We start from the raw sequence: 19,453 nt of genomic DNA on the forward strand, positions 1-19,453 counted from the left end.
GCGTCGCCTAAATTGAACTTCCCGTTTGAACGCACTCAGCATTCACATTCTTCACTTATTTTAACTCAACAAATTCAAACACGTTGTTCAATAAGAAAATTAAATTTTCTTCTCCAGCCTTTTTGGGGGCATTAAAATATTCCACCTCAATGATGCGAAAGGGATTTCATCCACACACGCTCGAATTTCGAGAATTTTTTTAGGACAATTTTCACCATAACTTAAGCATGACTCATAATGTGGAAATTACGAATTTTATGTATTTACATCTATTCATGTTTTACATTTTTTTCGTATTGAGCGTAATTGTTGAGAAAGAGTCTATCAAAATTGAACCCCTCAAATTTTTATTTCAAATCCCGCTTCATTCACTAGATATGTTCTTTTTAATTACATTCACGATTTTTTCTTTATTTTTTTAGGATTTCAATTGGACAATTCTCAACTCTTAAAAATTGATTCTTTATGCATCTTGATAAAGCACACGCGGCATAAAGTCTGTCAAAGAAGAACAAAATCAAAGGTCGATCTTTTCTTCATTGGTTGAAAATTATTATTTTACTGCAAGCACTTTTCCTTATTATCTACAGCCAATATAATGATGTGCATCCATAATAAAATTTGTTTAGAAATGTAATAATTATAGTAATTTTCTAACTCCGTGTTCAAACATAATTTCTTAATTTTCATGCTCAATATCACATAATTTTAAATAAATAAAAGTCAATTTCAAATCTTATTTATTCACTTGCCCGTTTTAAAAATTATTATTATTTTTTAATTTTGAAGTGGGATTTTTTCAAATTTCAAATCCCGCTTCATTATGTTAAATAGTAATAGTTACATTTTGTTTACAATGAACACCTTTTGAGTTGAGAGTGTAGATTGGAAAAGAAAGTTATAAGTATTCTTGAATTTTAATTTTATATTTCCCCTCTTAAAATCTCTACTTATTTCAATCAATCTACGAAAATAAATACAACAAATTATGAAAAATTAGCATAAATATAATAAAGCATCAAAGATCATCTTTATTTTCCTACACAATGATTTTAGCTGTAAGGTTCATGCTCTGTATAAAATACAAAGGCGCCGATTGTTCCTCCAGCTCCCCGACTCACTAGCTCCAGGATAATGAGATTTTCGAGCTTTCTGATCGACTTGACATCACAAGTTGTGCCATATTGGCTGCAATAACACACGCTTCGACGGCCCGATCGCACTCAAAGAGAAGACCGAGTTTAAGGTCCCCGATCGGTCCCTTTAAAGACGAGATCATGAACGCTCTGGCACATGACCGATTAGTAGCGATGCTGCACGAGTCACAACAGAAGTGATTGGATCGAATAGTTGCGATGCTGCTAGGTTCACCTGGTAAAAGTCGCGATGCTGACCGAGTCACAATAGGGGTGACTGGACCGATTAGTCGCTATGCTGACCGAGTCACAAGAGTGACTGGACCGATTGGTCACATTGCTGTTCGAATAACAACAGAGGTGACTGGACCGATTAGTCGCTATACTTACCGAGTCACAACAGGGCGACTGGACCGATTAGTCGCTATGCTTACCGAGTCACAACAGGGCGACTGGACCGATTAGTCGCTATGCTGACCGAATCCCAACAGGGGTGGCTGGACCGATTAGTCGCTATGCTGACCGAATCCCAACAGGGGTGGCTGGACCGATTAGTCGCTATGCTGACCGAGTCACAACAGGGGTGACTGGCCCGACTTGTGGGTCCTGGAGGCTCTCTCACACAAGGACCGGCCCGATTTCAAGACGTTAGGAAGAAAGTCTCATTGCTGGGGTCCTGTGAAGAAGCGCTATTGACTGATTTCTTAGACAATTTGTTGATTTATGAAGATAGAGTAGATGTGTTTGTTGAAAATATAATGTGTAAGTCAGTGTACATGCATGTTATATGTATTTGTATAGTTCCTACCAACCTAGCTTCTTTTTGTTTTTCCTTGATGTTTCGGAAACAATGTATAGATGTACAAAATTTCCAAAATTATATCACGTTCGATCTCATTTATTTGTTCACCTCTTTACTGCTTCATTTATTTTCTTAATCTAACTTACGCTTGTGTCCCGTTCGAAACCACATTTAGAATGGTACTCCCAACCAACGCAAGGTTAATGGAAACTTTCATTCATTAATTCATTGAATTATCTCTTAACAGTTTTTTTGAATACCTAATTATCGCAACATAAAAAAATATAATTTCATTCACATGTATTACCTCGACACGAGCCGTATCCTGGATACGTGCCAGAACCCCCATATATATATATTTTTGCGATGCCATGGCTACAAACACGAGCCCGAACCTGTATAAAGAGAAATAATAAGATATGGTGCTTTTTGTTAAAGAAATATATACATATTTTAGTAACAAAAAAATGGAAGATTTAAAAATATACGGTAAATTTAAGCCAGAAAATGGGTGCTATAATTATTTATTGTTCTGATTTTCCCGCGCTGTACAATGTTTCAGTTCAAATTATTGATGGATCGTTGCGCGCCTATTTTTATACATAGAAATTCATTCAAACAAAATTGTTAAAATACTTAGATTTTTACAGTTTTGATAAGTTATAACAGTCAAACCTGATAAGTTTGAAAAGTTCCCTACAAAATTTCCGAATACTTTTTTCGATTTCGTAATTTTCACCAACCATTTGTACAATTGTCCAACATAAATCATCAAAACCCCACATCAGCTTTCCCTAATTCCAGAAAAAATCTATAACTACTGGAAAGTCAAATGTTTATAAAAATGCTACATGATAGGTACTCCTTAAAGAATTCTTTCAAGAAATTTATTTGAGAAAAAAGTTTCGCATAAAGCAGTTTAGTGCCAAATCCTCCTGCCATGTGTCCCGTAGTATGGAACGAATTCAATTACTTTATTGTTAAGACTTTCTCAGCTGATTGCTCTTTCATGAGGTTCTAGTCTCGTCTCCAGCCTGTGCCGGCACTAAGGTGGTTTTGTCCCAAGCTCTTCTTGTTCTCAAAGGACCTAAAATTTGCAGTCTGACTACATATTGAAGAAAAAATTAATTCTAAATAAATTAATTACCCATTTCGAACTGAAGGGTTATCACGAATATTTTTTATGCAATTTTTAATTATTTATGAAAATTAAGAAAACGTAAGAGTTAAATTTTAATCATTATAGATAATATGTCAGGCGAAATAAATTGATAAATTGTGAACTAATTGTTCCGTTGATATTTCCTATATTCTGACATTATTATTATTATGGTGAACATATTATGTTGGCTGATTGCGTGTTCTCAACTGCCTATTTCATGTTTTTTGCAACGTTTCTCACATTTATTTTTCAGACATTTCTTCAAAAGTTTAATAAACTAAAATTTTACTACAAGATGAATCGAATAAATGTGAGGGAATTTTACATAATCAAATGTATGTAGTAAACTCCGTAGACTTTAAAGGGACATGATGTCTTCAAGGCAATTAGCATTTATATTTTTTTCGTCCTGTGTACATATAATCTCTGCTGCCAAGCATACAAAAGAATGATGACGAGATGCCCCAAAACTGGCGACCCGTACGCACTAGGTTCATCTGATAACTGGATTCTCATGATAACTAGGTTCACCTGATAACTAGATTCATCTGATAACTAGGTTCACCTGATAACTAGGTTCTCATGATAACTAGGTTCACCTGATAACTGGGTTCTCATGATAACTAGGTTCACCTGATAACTAGGTTCACCTGATAACTAGGTTCACCTGATAACTAGGTTCTCATGATAACTAGGTTCACCTGATAACTGGGTTCTCATGATAACTAGGTTCACCTGATAACTAGGTTCACCTGATAACTAGGTTCACCTGATAACTAGGTTCACCTGATAACAAGGTTCACCTGATAACAAGGTTCACCTGATAACAAGGTTCACCTGATAACAAGGTTCACCTGATAACAAGTTTCACCTGAAAACAAGGTTCACCTGATAACACGGTTCACCTGTTAACAAGGTTCACCTGATAACAAGGTTCACCTGATAACAAGGTTCACCTGATAACTAGGTTCACATGAAAACAATGTTACCAGGTGAACCGAAGTTCCTCGCGTTCACCTGAGAACTTGGTTCACTCACGTCGCAAGAATTTATATTGAATATTTACCTATAAATAGAATCCATCCATTTTTTCATAATATAAAACTTTTTGGCTGTTGGGAAATTTAGTTTTATATTTTGTTGTAGCTTGATATTAAACAAAAATACATTTATACACTCATTAGTTTGCTCTATGATTTTATGGAGCTTAAAAATGTCAATAAAACGGTATATTAATTTCTTTGGTGTAATGGGCGATTCCTTTAGAAGATAAAAAATTGAATTTCGCACGAAATACATTACATAATGCATGCTACAGTTAATTCCTAACATTTATAACTAAGTTAATTCCTACATTTATTATTTTGTTAATTAGCAAAAAAGTGTTTTATTCAAAATAGAATTGCATAGCCAGCGAAACCATACGTTGTCTCGTATGTTTGACATTTGTAAATTGCATTTAGAAATATTTGTAAATTTGTATCTTAGCTTCGACATTTACAAAAAAAAATGGTTCCCAATTTTTTAGCACATGAATACATTTTACTGGCAATCAGACTACAGGAGCGATGATTCAGCACATGTACAGTGAGAAGCAGCAGCGAGCGGATGTTGCTTGGCGATAGGTTTAGCTCCGCTCCTAGAATAAGTGCGATACGAGACTCGAGATATGCACGTTTCCTTCAGTACGTTTCCTTTAAGTAGTACACTTGTCAGTTATTCTTGAGACAAGAGGATGAGAAGTCGGTCGGTCGGACGGTCGGTCTATATTTTATCTTTCAAACGGTGAAACTGGAGGATTTATCCGTCATCGAATATTTTGCCAAACGTATAATTACTAATGATGTTTAGTAGAAATTTAAAAGCGAAGAAAACACCACAAAAATTTAGCATATCTCTTTTGAAAACTTTTTTACTTTCTTACTAATGATGGGTGTTTTGGTGCGATGTCGAATTTTAAAATATTATTGTAAAGAAGGGAAAATTTCGAGTTGATTTTAGAAAAATGTCAATAAATTGCTTAACTGCATCGTCATAATCATACTCATTCGTGAAAATGTTCAAGCCCAAGAAACACTTTTAATTCAACTTGACTATATTAAAACTGTATATTTTCTGGGAGATAGGACTTCGATGTATAAAAATTTAATCATTTCGCATGTTATTTCTCTTTTTCATGGCACATGTTACTTGATTTCATTAATTTATCGCTTACTTCACTTAACTCCGCCTATTTATTCCACGTCCAGTGCATACAAGCAAGTAACTCAGCTACTGGTCAACGCTCGTGTATTACCAACTTTAAACGACTCTTCCTATAATAAATGCTACCTCATACTAAGCCCAGCTGATATATTGAACGTAATACTTGAACCCGATCTTATATTGCCCGTGTCACTTGACTCCTCTTGTGTAATGCTCATTTTACTTAACCCCACCATATATATATATATCTATATATATGTCTTCCACCCGATACTGAACCCCGCCCATGTATTGCTCATGTTACATGACCGCGTACGTGATCTTCGAACGCTCCTAATATATATATACACTATATACTGCGTTTTTACACTATATGCTGCACGTGTTGCTTGAATATACTGGAGTATTGCATGTGTTAGTTGACTATAGTCGAGTATTGAATGTATTAATTGACTATATTCGACTACTGAATGTATTAATTGACTTTACCTTAGTATTGCATGTGCTAATTGGCTATCTTCGAGCATTGCATGTATTACTTGCCCCTGTCCATGCATTTCTCACTTTAATTAACCCCCATGGAAGGCCCCTGTTACCCGAGGTCGCGTATGTAATGAAAATGTTACTTGACTTTGTCCGTATATATCATGTGTTATTAGACCATACGCATTTACCCTAGGCATTAAAAGGACTGTCAATGCATACTGCTTGAGTTTATTGGCACAATTCCTGCACACACGTGTTGCGTACCCCTGTCTGTGTATTTAAATAGTACTTTACTTCGTAGATTTGTTACCCTTGTTCTTTATCTTTGTCCATTTCATTTTACTTTTCTCAGGCAATGTCTGGCACGCATTCATCATTTTTCATTTATGGGCTCGTGTTAATCGAGCTCGTCCAAATATTGCATTTATTACTAGTGTTCGTCCTATATTACACGTGTTACTTTACACCGTCTATGTAAAGCACGTGTCATTCGATCTGTAAACATATTGTACATTTCATGATGTCGAGATTTTGTTTTCATGATGTCGAGATTTCGGTTTCATGATGTCGAGATTTGGGTTTCATGATGTCGAGATTTTGTTTTAATGATGTCGAGATTTCGGTTTCATGATGTCGAGATTTGGGTTTCATGATGTTGAGATTTTGTTTTAATGATGTCGAGATTTGGGTTTCATGATGTCGAGATTTGGGTTTCATGATGTCGAGATTTAGGTTTCATGATGTCGAGAGCATCCACCTTTATCACAATAATGATCACCTGGCCAAACTGAACTTTTGAAGTCATGAATGTGTTATCAAATAATGTCCTCTTCTTTACAAGCGTTCTTAATTGTATGATTTCAGTTATCATTCTAAATTAACTCAAATATGGGTCCACCACTTTCTAAACTGAAGAAAAAAGAAAAACGTAAAGGTGAGTCATCCTAGCATATTCCTCCGAAGCATAATTTAATTTTAAACTACCATACATGTTTGTACTACATTTAAATTTTATGAAAATTCTCATTAAGAACTTTCATAGTTTGGCAGCTCATACAGTGATATAACCGTATATACGAAAACACTATAGATGAATAATTTTGCTTAATATATGTTTCTATTCGAGCTTATATAGGATTTTAATTTCAGAAGAAAACACGGCTATAAGAGAACAGACGCTTCGTAAAGAAGAGACCCAAACCTACGGTGAGTGACCAAACTTCACGATATGCAATTTTTGTGGTGCGCGGTGTGAATATAATTAATGGTTCTTTACATACTAATCTGTGATGAAATATAGCGGCTCGTAAATTGTGGAAGAAATACTCTTTTTATATATCAACAGGCACAAGAATCACCTGCTGTTCAGGTTTGAGGTTTGAACTTTAGAAAGAATAATGTTAAATAATGTTAATAATATTAAGTCCCTCATGTAACAGAAAAAGTCGACCAAGAAAGGCAGTAAAATAACCGAGTTTCAAATTAAAGTTGTCACTAATGAGCAATTTATTTCATGCGATTAAATGAGTATACTTTGTGAAAGAACAGTTTAAATAGGATATTAGGATATATATCCTTTGTGTTAGAACAGTTCAATAGGATATTATGGTTATTAACGGGAGCGTTCACCCTAAATTATATCTCGGTAATTTACAGAGTGATCAGTTTGAAATTTGGTACATATGTGTAAACCCTAAAAAAAACTCAGGTTTTATTAATGTCAATCTTTCGAAAAAAATTGAAAAAAACGTGAAATTCTTAGAAAACGGCCAAAAAAGGGTACTTTAGAAAACCTATCTCCTCCTAGGATTTTCAAGCTACAACATCAAAACACATATCATTCGATGCGTAAAGACCATATCTACAAACTGGTTGTGTTTTTTTTTAATTTCTCATTTTTGTGTGTGTGTGTGGGAGCATTTTGTCCGAAATTTTTCGAAATTCTAGATTTTACCTCCACTTTCCCCCCTTTTTGCAAAATAAAATCCGAACTATAACGAACTTGGAAAAATGCCTACGCCCAGTTTGTAGATCTTTTCTTTGCAAATCGAACGGTATATGTCTCATTGATATAGCTTCAAAACTGTAGGAGGAGATAGGTTTGCAGTGACAATAAGTGTGAGTGTTCACTAGGACACGACTAAGTCGCGGGAGCATGCGAACAGGCACTAAATGTAGCAAGGATCCGAAACTAAACTTTACTGGAGCTCGATTCCACTCAAGGGTGGTGGGAGCGACTGCATGCACACCTCCCCGTATGCTGTCTGCTGGGTAACTGAGGTGCACTTCGTGTTCGTGTACACGCTCTATTTCAAGTGTTTGGTAGCTAATTACTTCCATAGGGAATAGTTAAAGAACCTCCCACCCTACCCCTCTTTTGGGATCTGTAGTGAACGTATAAATCAACGTACAGAGATGGTTTTGGTACCGTTGAATGCGTCAGAAAAGCAGCTTTAAGATGAGTATAGTAACTGGAGAATGTCATAATTGGCCATAATTTATAGTGAACGGCCGTGCAATTACTCCCTTGACTTTACTGAAGGGGGCCGGACACCCGCCCCCCTTTTGGGATCTGTAGTGAATGCATAAATCAACGTACAGAGATGGTTTTGGTACCGTTGGATAGCTCAGAAGATGAGTATAAAAACCGAAAAAGTGAAAACTTTCAATTTTAGGGCGAACGCTCCCATTTAAGATCATCAGCTTGAACTCACTAACAATGCTGATAACTTAATGAAATGCACCGGAAATAACAATGAACTGGTTTAGTCAAACAAAATCCGTTTTCATGACTTCTGGCTCATTTTCCATGAATTTGAAAATGGTAATGAAAATTCCAGGAAACTCAATGAAAATATCGAGAACACTCTCCACTCATTAATCTACCATTCATTTTGGATGACAGCCTAACTTAAACAGACAGCTTAATCCCTAACGCACTTTCAAGCCGTAAACCGGCATACCTTTTACACTGTTTCACATTTATTAAGGCAAGTTATTTTGATTCGATATCTCAATGAGCTAACTCTTGCAGAAGAGTTAGCCATTGCCATACATTCGAAATTTGCTAAGTGAACGCAAGTACTTACGCTCTATTTTCTTGTCTATGATTGGTGGATTTTGCTTGAAAGGCTGTCAATGATTGGCTGATGAACTTACAATCTCCTAACTTTTTTGAAAGTATAGGCCCAGAATTGAAAATATTTCGTAAATATTTATCCTACAGACGAGGCGGCTCCCGATGACCCGCAGGGATGTGCTGACACGAAGCTAGACGATGAGCCTCCTGCCAATGGACGAATTCGAAGTACCGGCACGTTATTCCGTATCTTATTTGGTATAAAGTATGCTGATTATATTGTTCTATAATTAATGCGCACGCATATATTCTATTGCATGTAATTAATAATATTATTATTGTACAGAGAGCTTGGGATTTGTCGTGACCATTTACTCTTACATTGGACGTGTCAATACCGAGTTGACTTTCGACAAGGGCGAGAGGTTCGAAGTCCTTGACAAACCGTGAGTACCGGATTGTTGTTTTGATTTTTACATGAAATAAATTCTCTCTGTTTTCAATGCATAACTTATGACATAGTAAAAATGGGGCGCGTAATGGCATTACTTACATAGTAAGTAATGGCGTACATAGTAAGTAATAGCATATTACTTACATAGTAAGTAATGGCGCGCAACCAGAATCAACTTGGTTTAGAAGCTTCTCTGGTGATGCTAACAATAGATGAAGATTACGTATATAGAATGCAAATGAGAGAACAAAATTTACATCAAATATAGCGCGATCCTAAATATTTTTAAACAAAACGTTACCATCCCGGATAAAGCTTCTCATCAAAACTTTTTAAGAAGGCTTAATTGAGCGATGTTTTGGAAACGAGAAGTACGTTTGGTCAATATTTGCATCACTGTAAAAATAATTTGAGCTTCACATTTTGTCTTGATTCGAATATACATAAAAAATTTTATTCCGGTTGAATTTATTTTAACAATTTGCATCAATATAACATTAACTGGCACTCCATCTTTCTTTTAGTTTGGAATATACCTAACTTATTCTCTAATCCATTTTTTATGTAACTTATTCACTAATCCATTTTTTTACGTAACATATTCACTAATCCATGTTTACGTAACTTATTTATTAATCAATTTTTACGTAACGTATTCACTAATCCATTTTACGTAACGTATTCACGAATCCATTTTACGTAACGTATTCACTAATCCATTTTTACGTAACGTATTCACTAATCCATTTTACGTAACTTATTCACTAATCCATTTACGTAACTTATTCACTAATCAATTTTTACGTAACGTATTCACAAATCCATTTTTACGTAACGTATTCACTAATCCATTTTACGTAACTTATTTACTAATCCATTTTACGTAACTTATTCACTAATCCATTTTACGTAACGTATTCACTAATCCATTTTTACGTAACGTATTCACTAATCCATTCTACGTAACTTATTCACTAATCCATTTTACGTAACTTATTCACTAATCCATTTTTCACAGCAACGAGGACTGGTGGTGGATGAGGAACCTGAAAACGAATGCTGAAGGTTTCGCCTTTTCCGGCTATGTTGTGCCGGCAACATCCTTGGAAGTTCAGGAGTAAGTAAAAAATATAACTCAGTACTCAGGGCAGTGAGTGATAGAGAGCGCATTTTCTCGTCGACGAAAACTTGAGGTCACGGACGGACGGACAGACAGACAGACGGACATGGCGAGCACAATAGTGCATTTTAACATAAATGAGAAAATGCGCTAAAAATAGGATAGGAATTTGCACTTTTTTCAACTATTCTTATGTATAAACTAGATATATAGTTGAATATATAGAATATATATAGTTGAAAATATATATATAATCTAAAATATATAGTTGTATAGTATAGTTTATATATTTATGTATATATCATGTATAGTGATAATATAGTTGTATAGTTGTATAGTTGTCTATATAGTATAATATAGAATATATATAGTTGAAAATATATATATAATCTAAAATATATAGTTGTATAGTATAGTTTATATATTTATGTATATATCATGTATAGTGATAATATAGTTGTATAGTTGTATAGTTGTCTATATAGTATAATATAGAATATATATAGTTGTATATACATAGTACATAGTACATAGTACTAAACCGGACAAAATCGTGTCCGGTAATTAACTCTGCAATTAGTTTGTACTTAAAAACCGGACACGAAAATAAATGAACTACATTACCGGACACCAAAAAAACGCCAACCTCGTTAGGTTAGGGTTAGAGTTTGAAGTGTCTAAAACCCTTCTTTAGGATGCTAGAGACCGTTTTACTGAGGTTAAGTCCAGCCAGGTCAAGTTTTTTTCATATATTTTTTGCAATTTAGAAAAAAAATTAATTAAAGTCCGGTAAAGTGGAATTATAAATATATATATATAAATATATGTATTTATACTTATGAATATATAAATTATGCCGAACGATCCTATTCGGCACATAAAAGACAACAAATAATTATGAGGAGAAAATTAGTTTGCCAGTGTAAACATTTTCCATTCACACATGATTTGAAATAGCATTCAAAAGAAGTCCGTAATCGATACTGTAATTTTGAGCAATACCATTGAGTTTTTTAGAAATCTCAAGTTCGCAAATCAATGTATGATGAGATGAAATTTAAAAAAAACTAATGTTATATTTTCCCTCGTCCTGCAAATTCTAATCCATGAATTAGAATTTCCATCCATGAATGAACTCTGAAATGGTTTCAGAGTTCAAACCATTTAGCTTTATTTTCATTCCTTGCGCATATTCATTCCAAAAATTTTCCCCTAAAAAGATGGTATTTCGGGGACATATCGCGCAAGGAATCAGAAAAGTTGCTCTTAAATGACCCGACTCTGCTCAACGGGACGTTCTTGGTGCGAAAGTCCGAGTCGTCGAGCGTACACTCGTACTCGCTCAGCTTCAAGGTAGCTAATAAAATGTTATAAGTATTAGGTCATTCACAAATCAGACCAATTGAAGGTAAATTCTTAGTTTTTTAAAGCCCTCTGTACCATCATTTTAATGATGAGCGTACAAATTTCGATGAGCATTTAAGCGTCTACCATTGAACAACTTATACTAGACCTCGTCAAAAACACTAGACCTCGCACGACGAAGGAAATAATAAGTTGATGATTGCTTATTTTCAACAATTAATAATTGTAGTTGAATGTAATAAAGTTAACCATTATTATATTTTGTGGATTTTGCTCTTAAACAAGAGACCAGAGTTCTAAAAACATGCCTCTCAGGATCAACAATGACAGAAAATTTATGACGGCTTCCAGGTGACCGCTGAAGGCAAGTCATCCGTGAAACATCATCGAATCTATTCGAACGATGGAGTCTACATACAAAATAATCGGAAGTTCCGGACTCTGAATGACATGATCACTTTCTACACTTGTGAGTATATAGAGTATATACTCATGACCAATTCTATACATAGCACCTTGAAAAAATATTCATTCAGAGTAAGAACAACTACAGCCAACCAGTTGTAATAAGTAATAGAGATTTTTGCAGAGTGATCTCGCAATCCGGGCGCCAGCAAGTAGTAATTAAAAATTCTTAGAGGAAGAAAAATTAATTTTTTAATTTTCAATCTTCCTATAATAAAAGATACAAGAGCAAACCCGCTTTGCATTGATTGACATGTTGATTGTTTAAATGGCAGCATTTTCCCTATACTAACGGCATACATTTAACCACCCTAATCTTAAAAATATTCTCAACCTCTGTTTTACAGCAGCCTATTCATTACCGATGAAGCTCAAACAAGCCTGTCCCAAGCCTAAACCACTTTACATTAATTGAAAATTTATTTTGTCATGTCAATTAGCATAGTTTTTCCGAAATGGCAAACATTTGACCACCCTAATCTTAAAAATATTTTCAACCTTTATTTTACAGCCTTTTCCTCACCATTGAAGCTCAAGCAAGCGTGCCCCAAGCCAAACCCTCTTTACATTAATTGAAAATGTCTTTTGTCTTGTCAATTAGCTTAATTTTTCCGAAACTACAAACATTTGACCACCCTAATCTTTAAAATATTCTTATTTACAGCCTCTTCCTCACCATTGAAGCTCAAGCAAGCGTGCCCCAAGCCTAAGCCCACCCAGTGGGACCTGTCTCCGGAGATGAGAGACGAGTGGGAGATTGACAGACGAACCCTCGTTTGCGATGAAAAACTCGGCGCGGGGAATTTCGGGGAAGTGTGGCATGGTGAGTATAGTACTTAAGATAATTTTAAGTCATTGGTTTTTCAAAAATAAGTAGAAAATTTTTCTATATTTTTATAGCAATTTTTAGAGCATACCTTTTCTAAAGACGTACCTACATGGACGCTAAAAAAAAATTATGGACAATAATCTACACTTGTTGTTTCCTACCATTGCATAAATTGTCAAATTTTAATTAATATTATTCATTTTAGCAATGATACATGTGACCTCAAGATACTCTCAATTTCGTGTTTCAAATAGTGTGCGTCATCGGTTAATGAAAGCTTCCAGTCGCCCACAATGACTTTAATTTTTTGTATTTTTAGTTGAGCTTATCCACTATTTACTTATTTGAAAGGCAACACTGAGTATTGTGTAAGCTACGAGTTCAGTTATAGGAAATACACTTCATTAATCTTCGAATATTCGAGCAGTTCAAATATTATTTGTCAGTGCCTTTTCCTGTTTGCAGGCGTTTGGAACGGTACTCGGGAAGTTGCAATCAAAACTTTAAAGCCAGGCATGATGTCACCCGAAGCCTTCCTGCAGGAGGCGAGCATCATGAAGAAGCTTCGTCACCGTAACATTCTCATCTTATACGCCGTGTGCACCTTGGAGGAACCAATCCTTATTGTCACCGAGTATATGAACAGGGGAGCGCTGCTCGATGTGCTCAGGAAAAATGGAAAGAGTCTTGAGCTGCCAGATTTGGTAGACATTTGTACCCAGGTAAGAGTTCATCATTGACGGTATTTACGTTACGTTGTCTTTATTGCGTAATATTTGCAAACTTCTTATTATTAATCAAATAATATCATAAATATCAATGCAACAGTGGATAAATTAAGTCATGCAAACTTCTGGCATTTTGCTCGATATGCAAACTCACGCATGAATAAAACGAAACCACGCTCATCACATGAAAATAAATTTATTTCCGAAAATAAATTAATTTTATCGAGTCAAAAATATCTCTGCAAAAATTAATGAAATTGTGTTTGCCAGACAGATTAGGTCCTTCCTTCTTGAAATTGTCCAAATATAGGTCTGTTGCCGACGAGACTGTAAAGCACTCAACTCTCATCAGTAGTTGAGAGAGTGTATGTTGTACAAAAACTTCGAATATTAACCATGAATTTATCGCCTCTAGGTCGCGTCCGCCATGGCGCACCTGGAGAGCAAAGGACTTATTCATCGCGATCTGGCGGCTCGTAATGTCCTCATGGACTCGGACAAGCACTGCAAGGTCGCTGACTTCGGCCTCGCCAGAATTGTTGAGCACGGAGAGTACAGTCCCAACTCTAGTGAGTTCGGAGTTATGAAAATGTCGTTGATGACTTGTAGGGATTCATTCATAAAAATTGTAGGGATGCATTTCATCTTCAATGCTTCACATAGTGAAATGGTTGAGAATTTGTTCAAATATCGATACACTGTTAACTTTCATAGTATCTTTAAAGAAAACGTTTCGGAGTCCAGCTCCATCGTCAGTTCAAAAATTCTAGAACACAGATAAATCAGTGATTAGTACAGTCAAGAATACAACGAAAATCCTAAGCTGCAAAACCTACCTATTTACAATTTCAAGCGGGTAAGAGCTAAAAGCTAAATTCAAACTAGGCCTCTGTTTAAAAATATACAATGATTCTAAAATGCGCCAATCAGAAACACCGGAACTGGAAGCTAAAACTTTGAAGTCACTGTCAGAAACTGGAACATCGCACTGCTCGGCGTGAACCCCCACAGCCGAATGAGGTGGGCGCGACAGTAAGTTACCAGTTCTACAACTCCTGCCTCTATGTTCTGCGACCCTAGAATAAAGATCGCGAGACGTCATCCCGACGTACGCAGATGCACATAGTGCACAACTATATTTATAAACTAGGGACGCTCGCATATGCACAGGGAGAGTATCTTTGTACCTAAAAAAAGAACCGATTTTAAAATGGTTGACCAATATGACACGAAGATTAACATTTGCGAAATACTTAGAAAACAAAAGTTTTCTAAGTATTTCGCAAATGTCGTGAAGAAAACAAAAGTTCTTAGAAAACAAAAGTTTTCTAAGTATTTCGCAAATGTCATTAAGAAAACAAAAGTTTTCTAAGTATTTCGCAAATGTTAATCTTCGTGTCATATTGGTCAACCGTTTTAAAATCGGTTCTTTTTTTAGGTACAAAGATACTCTCCCTGTGCATATGCGAGCGTCCCTAGTTTATAAATATAGTTGTGCACGATGTGCATCTGCGTACGTCGGGATGACGTCTCGCAATCTATATTCTAGGGTCGCAGAACATAGGGGCAGGAGTTGTAGAACTGGTAACTTACTGTCGCGCCCACCTCATTCGGCTGTGTGGGTTCACGCCGAGCAGTACGATGTTCCAGTTTCTGACAGTGACTTCAAAGTTTTAGCTTCCAGTTCCGGTGTTTCTGATTTGCGCATTTTAGAATCATTGTATATTTTTAAAAAGAGGCCTAGTTTGAATTTAGCTTTTAGCTCTTACCGCTTGAAATTGTAAATAGGTATGTTTTGCAGCTTAGGATTTTCGTTGTATTCTTGATCGACTGTACTAATCACTGATTTATCTGTGTACTAGAATTTTCGAACTGACGATGGAGCTGGACTCCGAAACGTTTTCTTTAAAGATACTATGAATTTTTGTGGAGTTTTCTTTGCTATTAAGTTTTTAGTGACTTTTAACTTTTTTATGGGTTATCCTGATTGAATTCGATCCGGAAAGAGTGCACATCAGTGGTACTTACAGAAAGTGTCGCTACTCGTACAGTATGATCCATTAATATTTCCGAGAAAGCGCAGTAAAATATAGAACCCGCCAGAATTTTTACATACTTTAATATTAATTCTTGATACAATTGAAGTGTTTCATTTCTCAGCATAAGCATATTTGTATGACTGCAGATGTCAACTTTCCTGTCAAGTGGACCGCGCCAGAAGCCAGCCTCTACGGGCAGTACACCATCAAGAGTGACGTGTGGAGCTTCGGTATCGTCATGATGGAAGTTCTTACGCTGGGGGCAAACCCATATCCTGGTATGCGAGTTATCTATATATTTTCATTATTGAATAGGATAATAAAAAAGTCAAAACTCAAATTGTAAAAATCCGACATCATACGCACTATCAATGCTCTTGATCCAGAAACATTCTTATTTGTGGTCAAAACTTTATTGTGTGTCGAACGTATAAAAACAAACGTCATAGCAAATAAATGCTTAGGATTTCAATTATATGTGACAAATTTTCCGTTTATTTTCACAATACTTCTCTTTAACTTCACTTCTTGTTTGTCTGTCTGTCTGCTACAAATCTTATAATAGAAATTTAACACACTTCTACTTATCCTATCGATCTGAAATTTTGCACACTTGCGTAAAGTTGGAGACAATGCAAGAATCAAATGACAAAATAGATGATTTTAAAAATTAAAAATGTTTTTACTCAATAATAAAAAAAATTGAAAAAATAATTTTGTCAGCAACAAATCTTATAACTGATATTTGGCACACTTTTACCTGTCCAATTGATTTGAAATTTTGCACACTTGTGTGAAGTCGGAGGCAATGCATGAATCAATTGACAGGATAAATAATTTTGAAAAAAGAAAATTTATATATTAAAAAAATTGAAAATTTAATTTTTTTAATATTGAAAAATAAAATGAGAAATTCATTGTACATCTTTAACATTGGAGGTACTGGATTCCTTAGAAGTGTTGTCTATAAAAAGTAACTTTTAAACGTATATTATTACATTTTCGCGAACATGTTTCAGTGCCAAAACATTTTAAATTTAATTACCGGATTTTTATCTGAAGGAATGAGCAACAACAATGTGATGGAAGTAGTGCCCCAAGGCCACCGAATGCCCCGACCAACGTACCCCATTAATTGCCCCGAGGGACTTTTCGACGTCATCACGAAATGTTGGCAATATCCCAACATCGAAGACAGACCCACGTTCGAGTTTCTGGAGACGTATCTCTCTGAATGGGATATGAGTACCGACATTAATTATGATGAGCCGGAGAATGCTGTTGACCAATGAGGCTGTTTTATTTGAAGGAACATTCCAAGCTATTACAAATGTATTGTGCTGAAAATACGCACCTGCCATCTCAGTAATTTGGTATTCTCAAACAATAAAGTCTTTACGCCGCACTTGACCTTCGTTCCAGAAAGTAAAATTTACTATAAATCAACTGAATTTCTACTCCAAAACAAAGGTTAACAAGAACATGTATATATTTCCACTCCTGAAAGGCTGAAAGTCAAACGTGAGCTGATGTGTTCAAATTCAAAAAAATTCAAATCAAAGCGAGAATCAATATGGAAAGTTCGTACTATAATTATGGAGAAGAATCAAACACTTATTCGTCATAAAGTTGTAGCTAAACAAATACCCACGGAGAATAAGACAAAATTGGAAGACGTAGGCATACTCCCTGTATAGTTTTGCTTCGGTCGTGCATTGAAGGTACTGTAATATCAAGTAATGATAGAGTTTAACTATTTAAAAATATTTTATTTTTTCTTAATAGTGTTTGATAATATCGTTGATTGACTGGGCAAACAATGCATTGCAATCAATTTTAGAATTCATTTTTCTGTCTATTGTATAAGAAATCTATTGCTATAATTGTTTCGACTTAAATGAACTCCTGCAATAAAACTGCGAATGCATCATGAATGATTTGGGATTTGAAGAGAAATGTTGATGGTTGCAAATGATTGAAGTAATATCCAATTTTTCATTGACCTAAGTGATTGAAAACGAAGAAATTTCATGTGTAAATTTCAAGTAAACATTGACGAACTTTGAAGAAGTTATTTGTCTTAGCTTAAAGATTGGACGTATAAAGGGAAATGTCGAGCGATAGTTTCACACACCTCATTTAAGCTGAGTAATTGAAATACTTTAATGTTAGAGCAAGCCCTATAATATTGACGATCAGTAATTTTTAATGTCAATAATCACTAATAACAAAAAAAATTAAGAAATAGGTTTTTACGACACAATCTAAACGCCATTGAAAATGTGATGCAGATAAGGCCAAACATATCATCATATTTTCTTCCATTACCTATTAGCCACTGTTACTGTTTTCGACTTACAAGACTCAAGCTACATGATGGCTGCTGATGAATAATTTGAGGATGCACTGATGCATGTCACCCCGGATCCCCGATGACGGTGTTAAAGTATAAAATACTTTCAGTTCTGTGACGCTGCTAAGTCGAATGCAAATTTCAAATGTACATTTACTATATCCAAAATATTTTTTCGGTCAATTTCAACATCTTGTTGAAAATTTACGATATTGTCGTATTAGTTACATTCTAACTAGTGTAATGACCTAAAGGTCAGCTTTGTATTTAAACATGAGTGAAAAAATCAATTTGTTATGCTTGGTAATTTTTGTTAGAATGATTCTTTAGAATTAAATAATAATGTCTATAGAGGCTAAAATAAACTAATTGTAAACTGGCAAAACTTTGTTTATTAATTATCCGTTGGCAAATTAAGTTCTTTATTTATTCAACAACTTATCATATCTATTCTCTCGGCACTATGGTTGCTCTTACTAACGAAGAAATCAGAAAAATTAATTTAGCATCAAATTCGATACCATTGTTGCACAAGTCAATGCTAAATCGTTTTCTGTCCTGCTAGGTTAAATTATTAATTATAAAGCGTTAAGTTCGTTTTAGTCTAGCATCCGAGACTGCTAGGTTCGTGTTTTTTTTTAGCAAATCTTTGTGTTTTAATATAATTACTGTACGAGTCATTATTTCGATATAGTCATTTAGCGATTCATTTCTAAAGAATGTTATGCAGGAATGTGTACCTGCGATCTGTGCATTAAGTGAAAATCAAACTTTGAAGGCTCTACAAGTTATCAATAAGGAGCTTCCTTAATGAACTCGCATGGTAACTCGGTGTTGCCCGAGCTATATAATTGTTCTATTCAATATAGAAATCCCGTTATCCCGATTACTATCATTTGAAATTCTTTCATTTTGAATCCCGTCGTTCTGAATCCCTCCATCCCATACAAGTAAACGATTACGAAACAAACGTGCGTTATTTGAAAAATGTCCAGTTCTAGCAAGCATTTAACACCAACAGAGGAGAAATTCCAATTAACATCCATGTTAAAATAATAAAAACTTATTTTTTATCAGAATTCATAAGTACATTTGAAAAGTCGCTTTTCAATTTCGTAATTCCCTCTTCCCTCTCCCAGATTTGCAATGTCTCATTATCCAACCACTATAATTACAATGTCGGTCCAGGTAATGTCCCGACCCGAAAAATTTTGTAGATACACACTCGAG

At 35.1% G+C, this 19,453-nt stretch overlaps 1 protein-coding gene across 2 annotated transcripts; it reads left to right on the top strand.

The window, feature by feature from the left end:
• The first annotated feature begins 6,630 nt into the window (after positions 1-6,630).
• On the top strand, positions 6,631-18,596 carry LOC108667288 (tyrosine-protein kinase SRK3). Of its 2 annotated transcripts, none has more exons than XM_047885448.1 (12): positions 6,631-6,725; positions 6,941-6,997; positions 9,018-9,104; positions 9,217-9,316; positions 10,343-10,441; positions 11,665-11,797; positions 12,161-12,278; positions 12,939-13,097; positions 13,569-13,825; positions 14,247-14,400; positions 16,017-16,148; positions 16,933-18,596. In XM_047885448.1, the coding sequence occupies exons 1-12, from the start codon at positions 6,680-6,682 to the stop codon at positions 17,160-17,162; spliced, it is 1,572 nt and encodes a 523-aa protein (XP_047741404.1). In that variant the 5' UTR covers positions 6,631-6,679; the 3' UTR covers positions 17,163-18,596. The 2 variants fall into 2 exon arrangements, with proteins under 2 accessions (XP_047741404.1, XP_018009785.1); XM_018154296.2 differs by having other exon boundaries at positions 9,018-9,098.
• Positions 18,597-19,453: the final 857 nt, after the last annotated feature.

Source organism: Hyalella azteca, unplaced genomic scaffold (genome assembly GCF_000764305.2).
Source record: "Hyalella azteca isolate HAZT.00-mixed unplaced genomic scaffold, Hazt_2.0.2 contig17970, whole genome shotgun sequence".
NCBI lineage: Eukaryota > Metazoa > Arthropoda > Malacostraca > Amphipoda > Hyalellidae > Hyalella > Hyalella azteca.

What these genes read in the sequence shown, in the direction of transcription:
- LOC108667288 (XM_047885448.1), top strand. Translation starts at nt 6,680, where the DNA reads ATGGGTCCACCACTTTCTAAACTGAAGAAAAAAGAAAAACGTAAAG. An exon ending in GAAAAAAGAAAAACGTAAAG is followed by an intron (nt 6,726 to 6,940) that starts GTGAGTCATCCT and finishes TTTTAATTTCAG; the next exon opens with AAGAAAACACGGCTATAAGA. An exon ending in ACATCCTTGGAAGTTCAGGA is followed by an intron (nt 10,442 to 11,664) that starts GTAAGTAAAAAA and finishes TCCCCTAAAAAG; the next exon opens with ATGGTATTTCGGGGACATAT.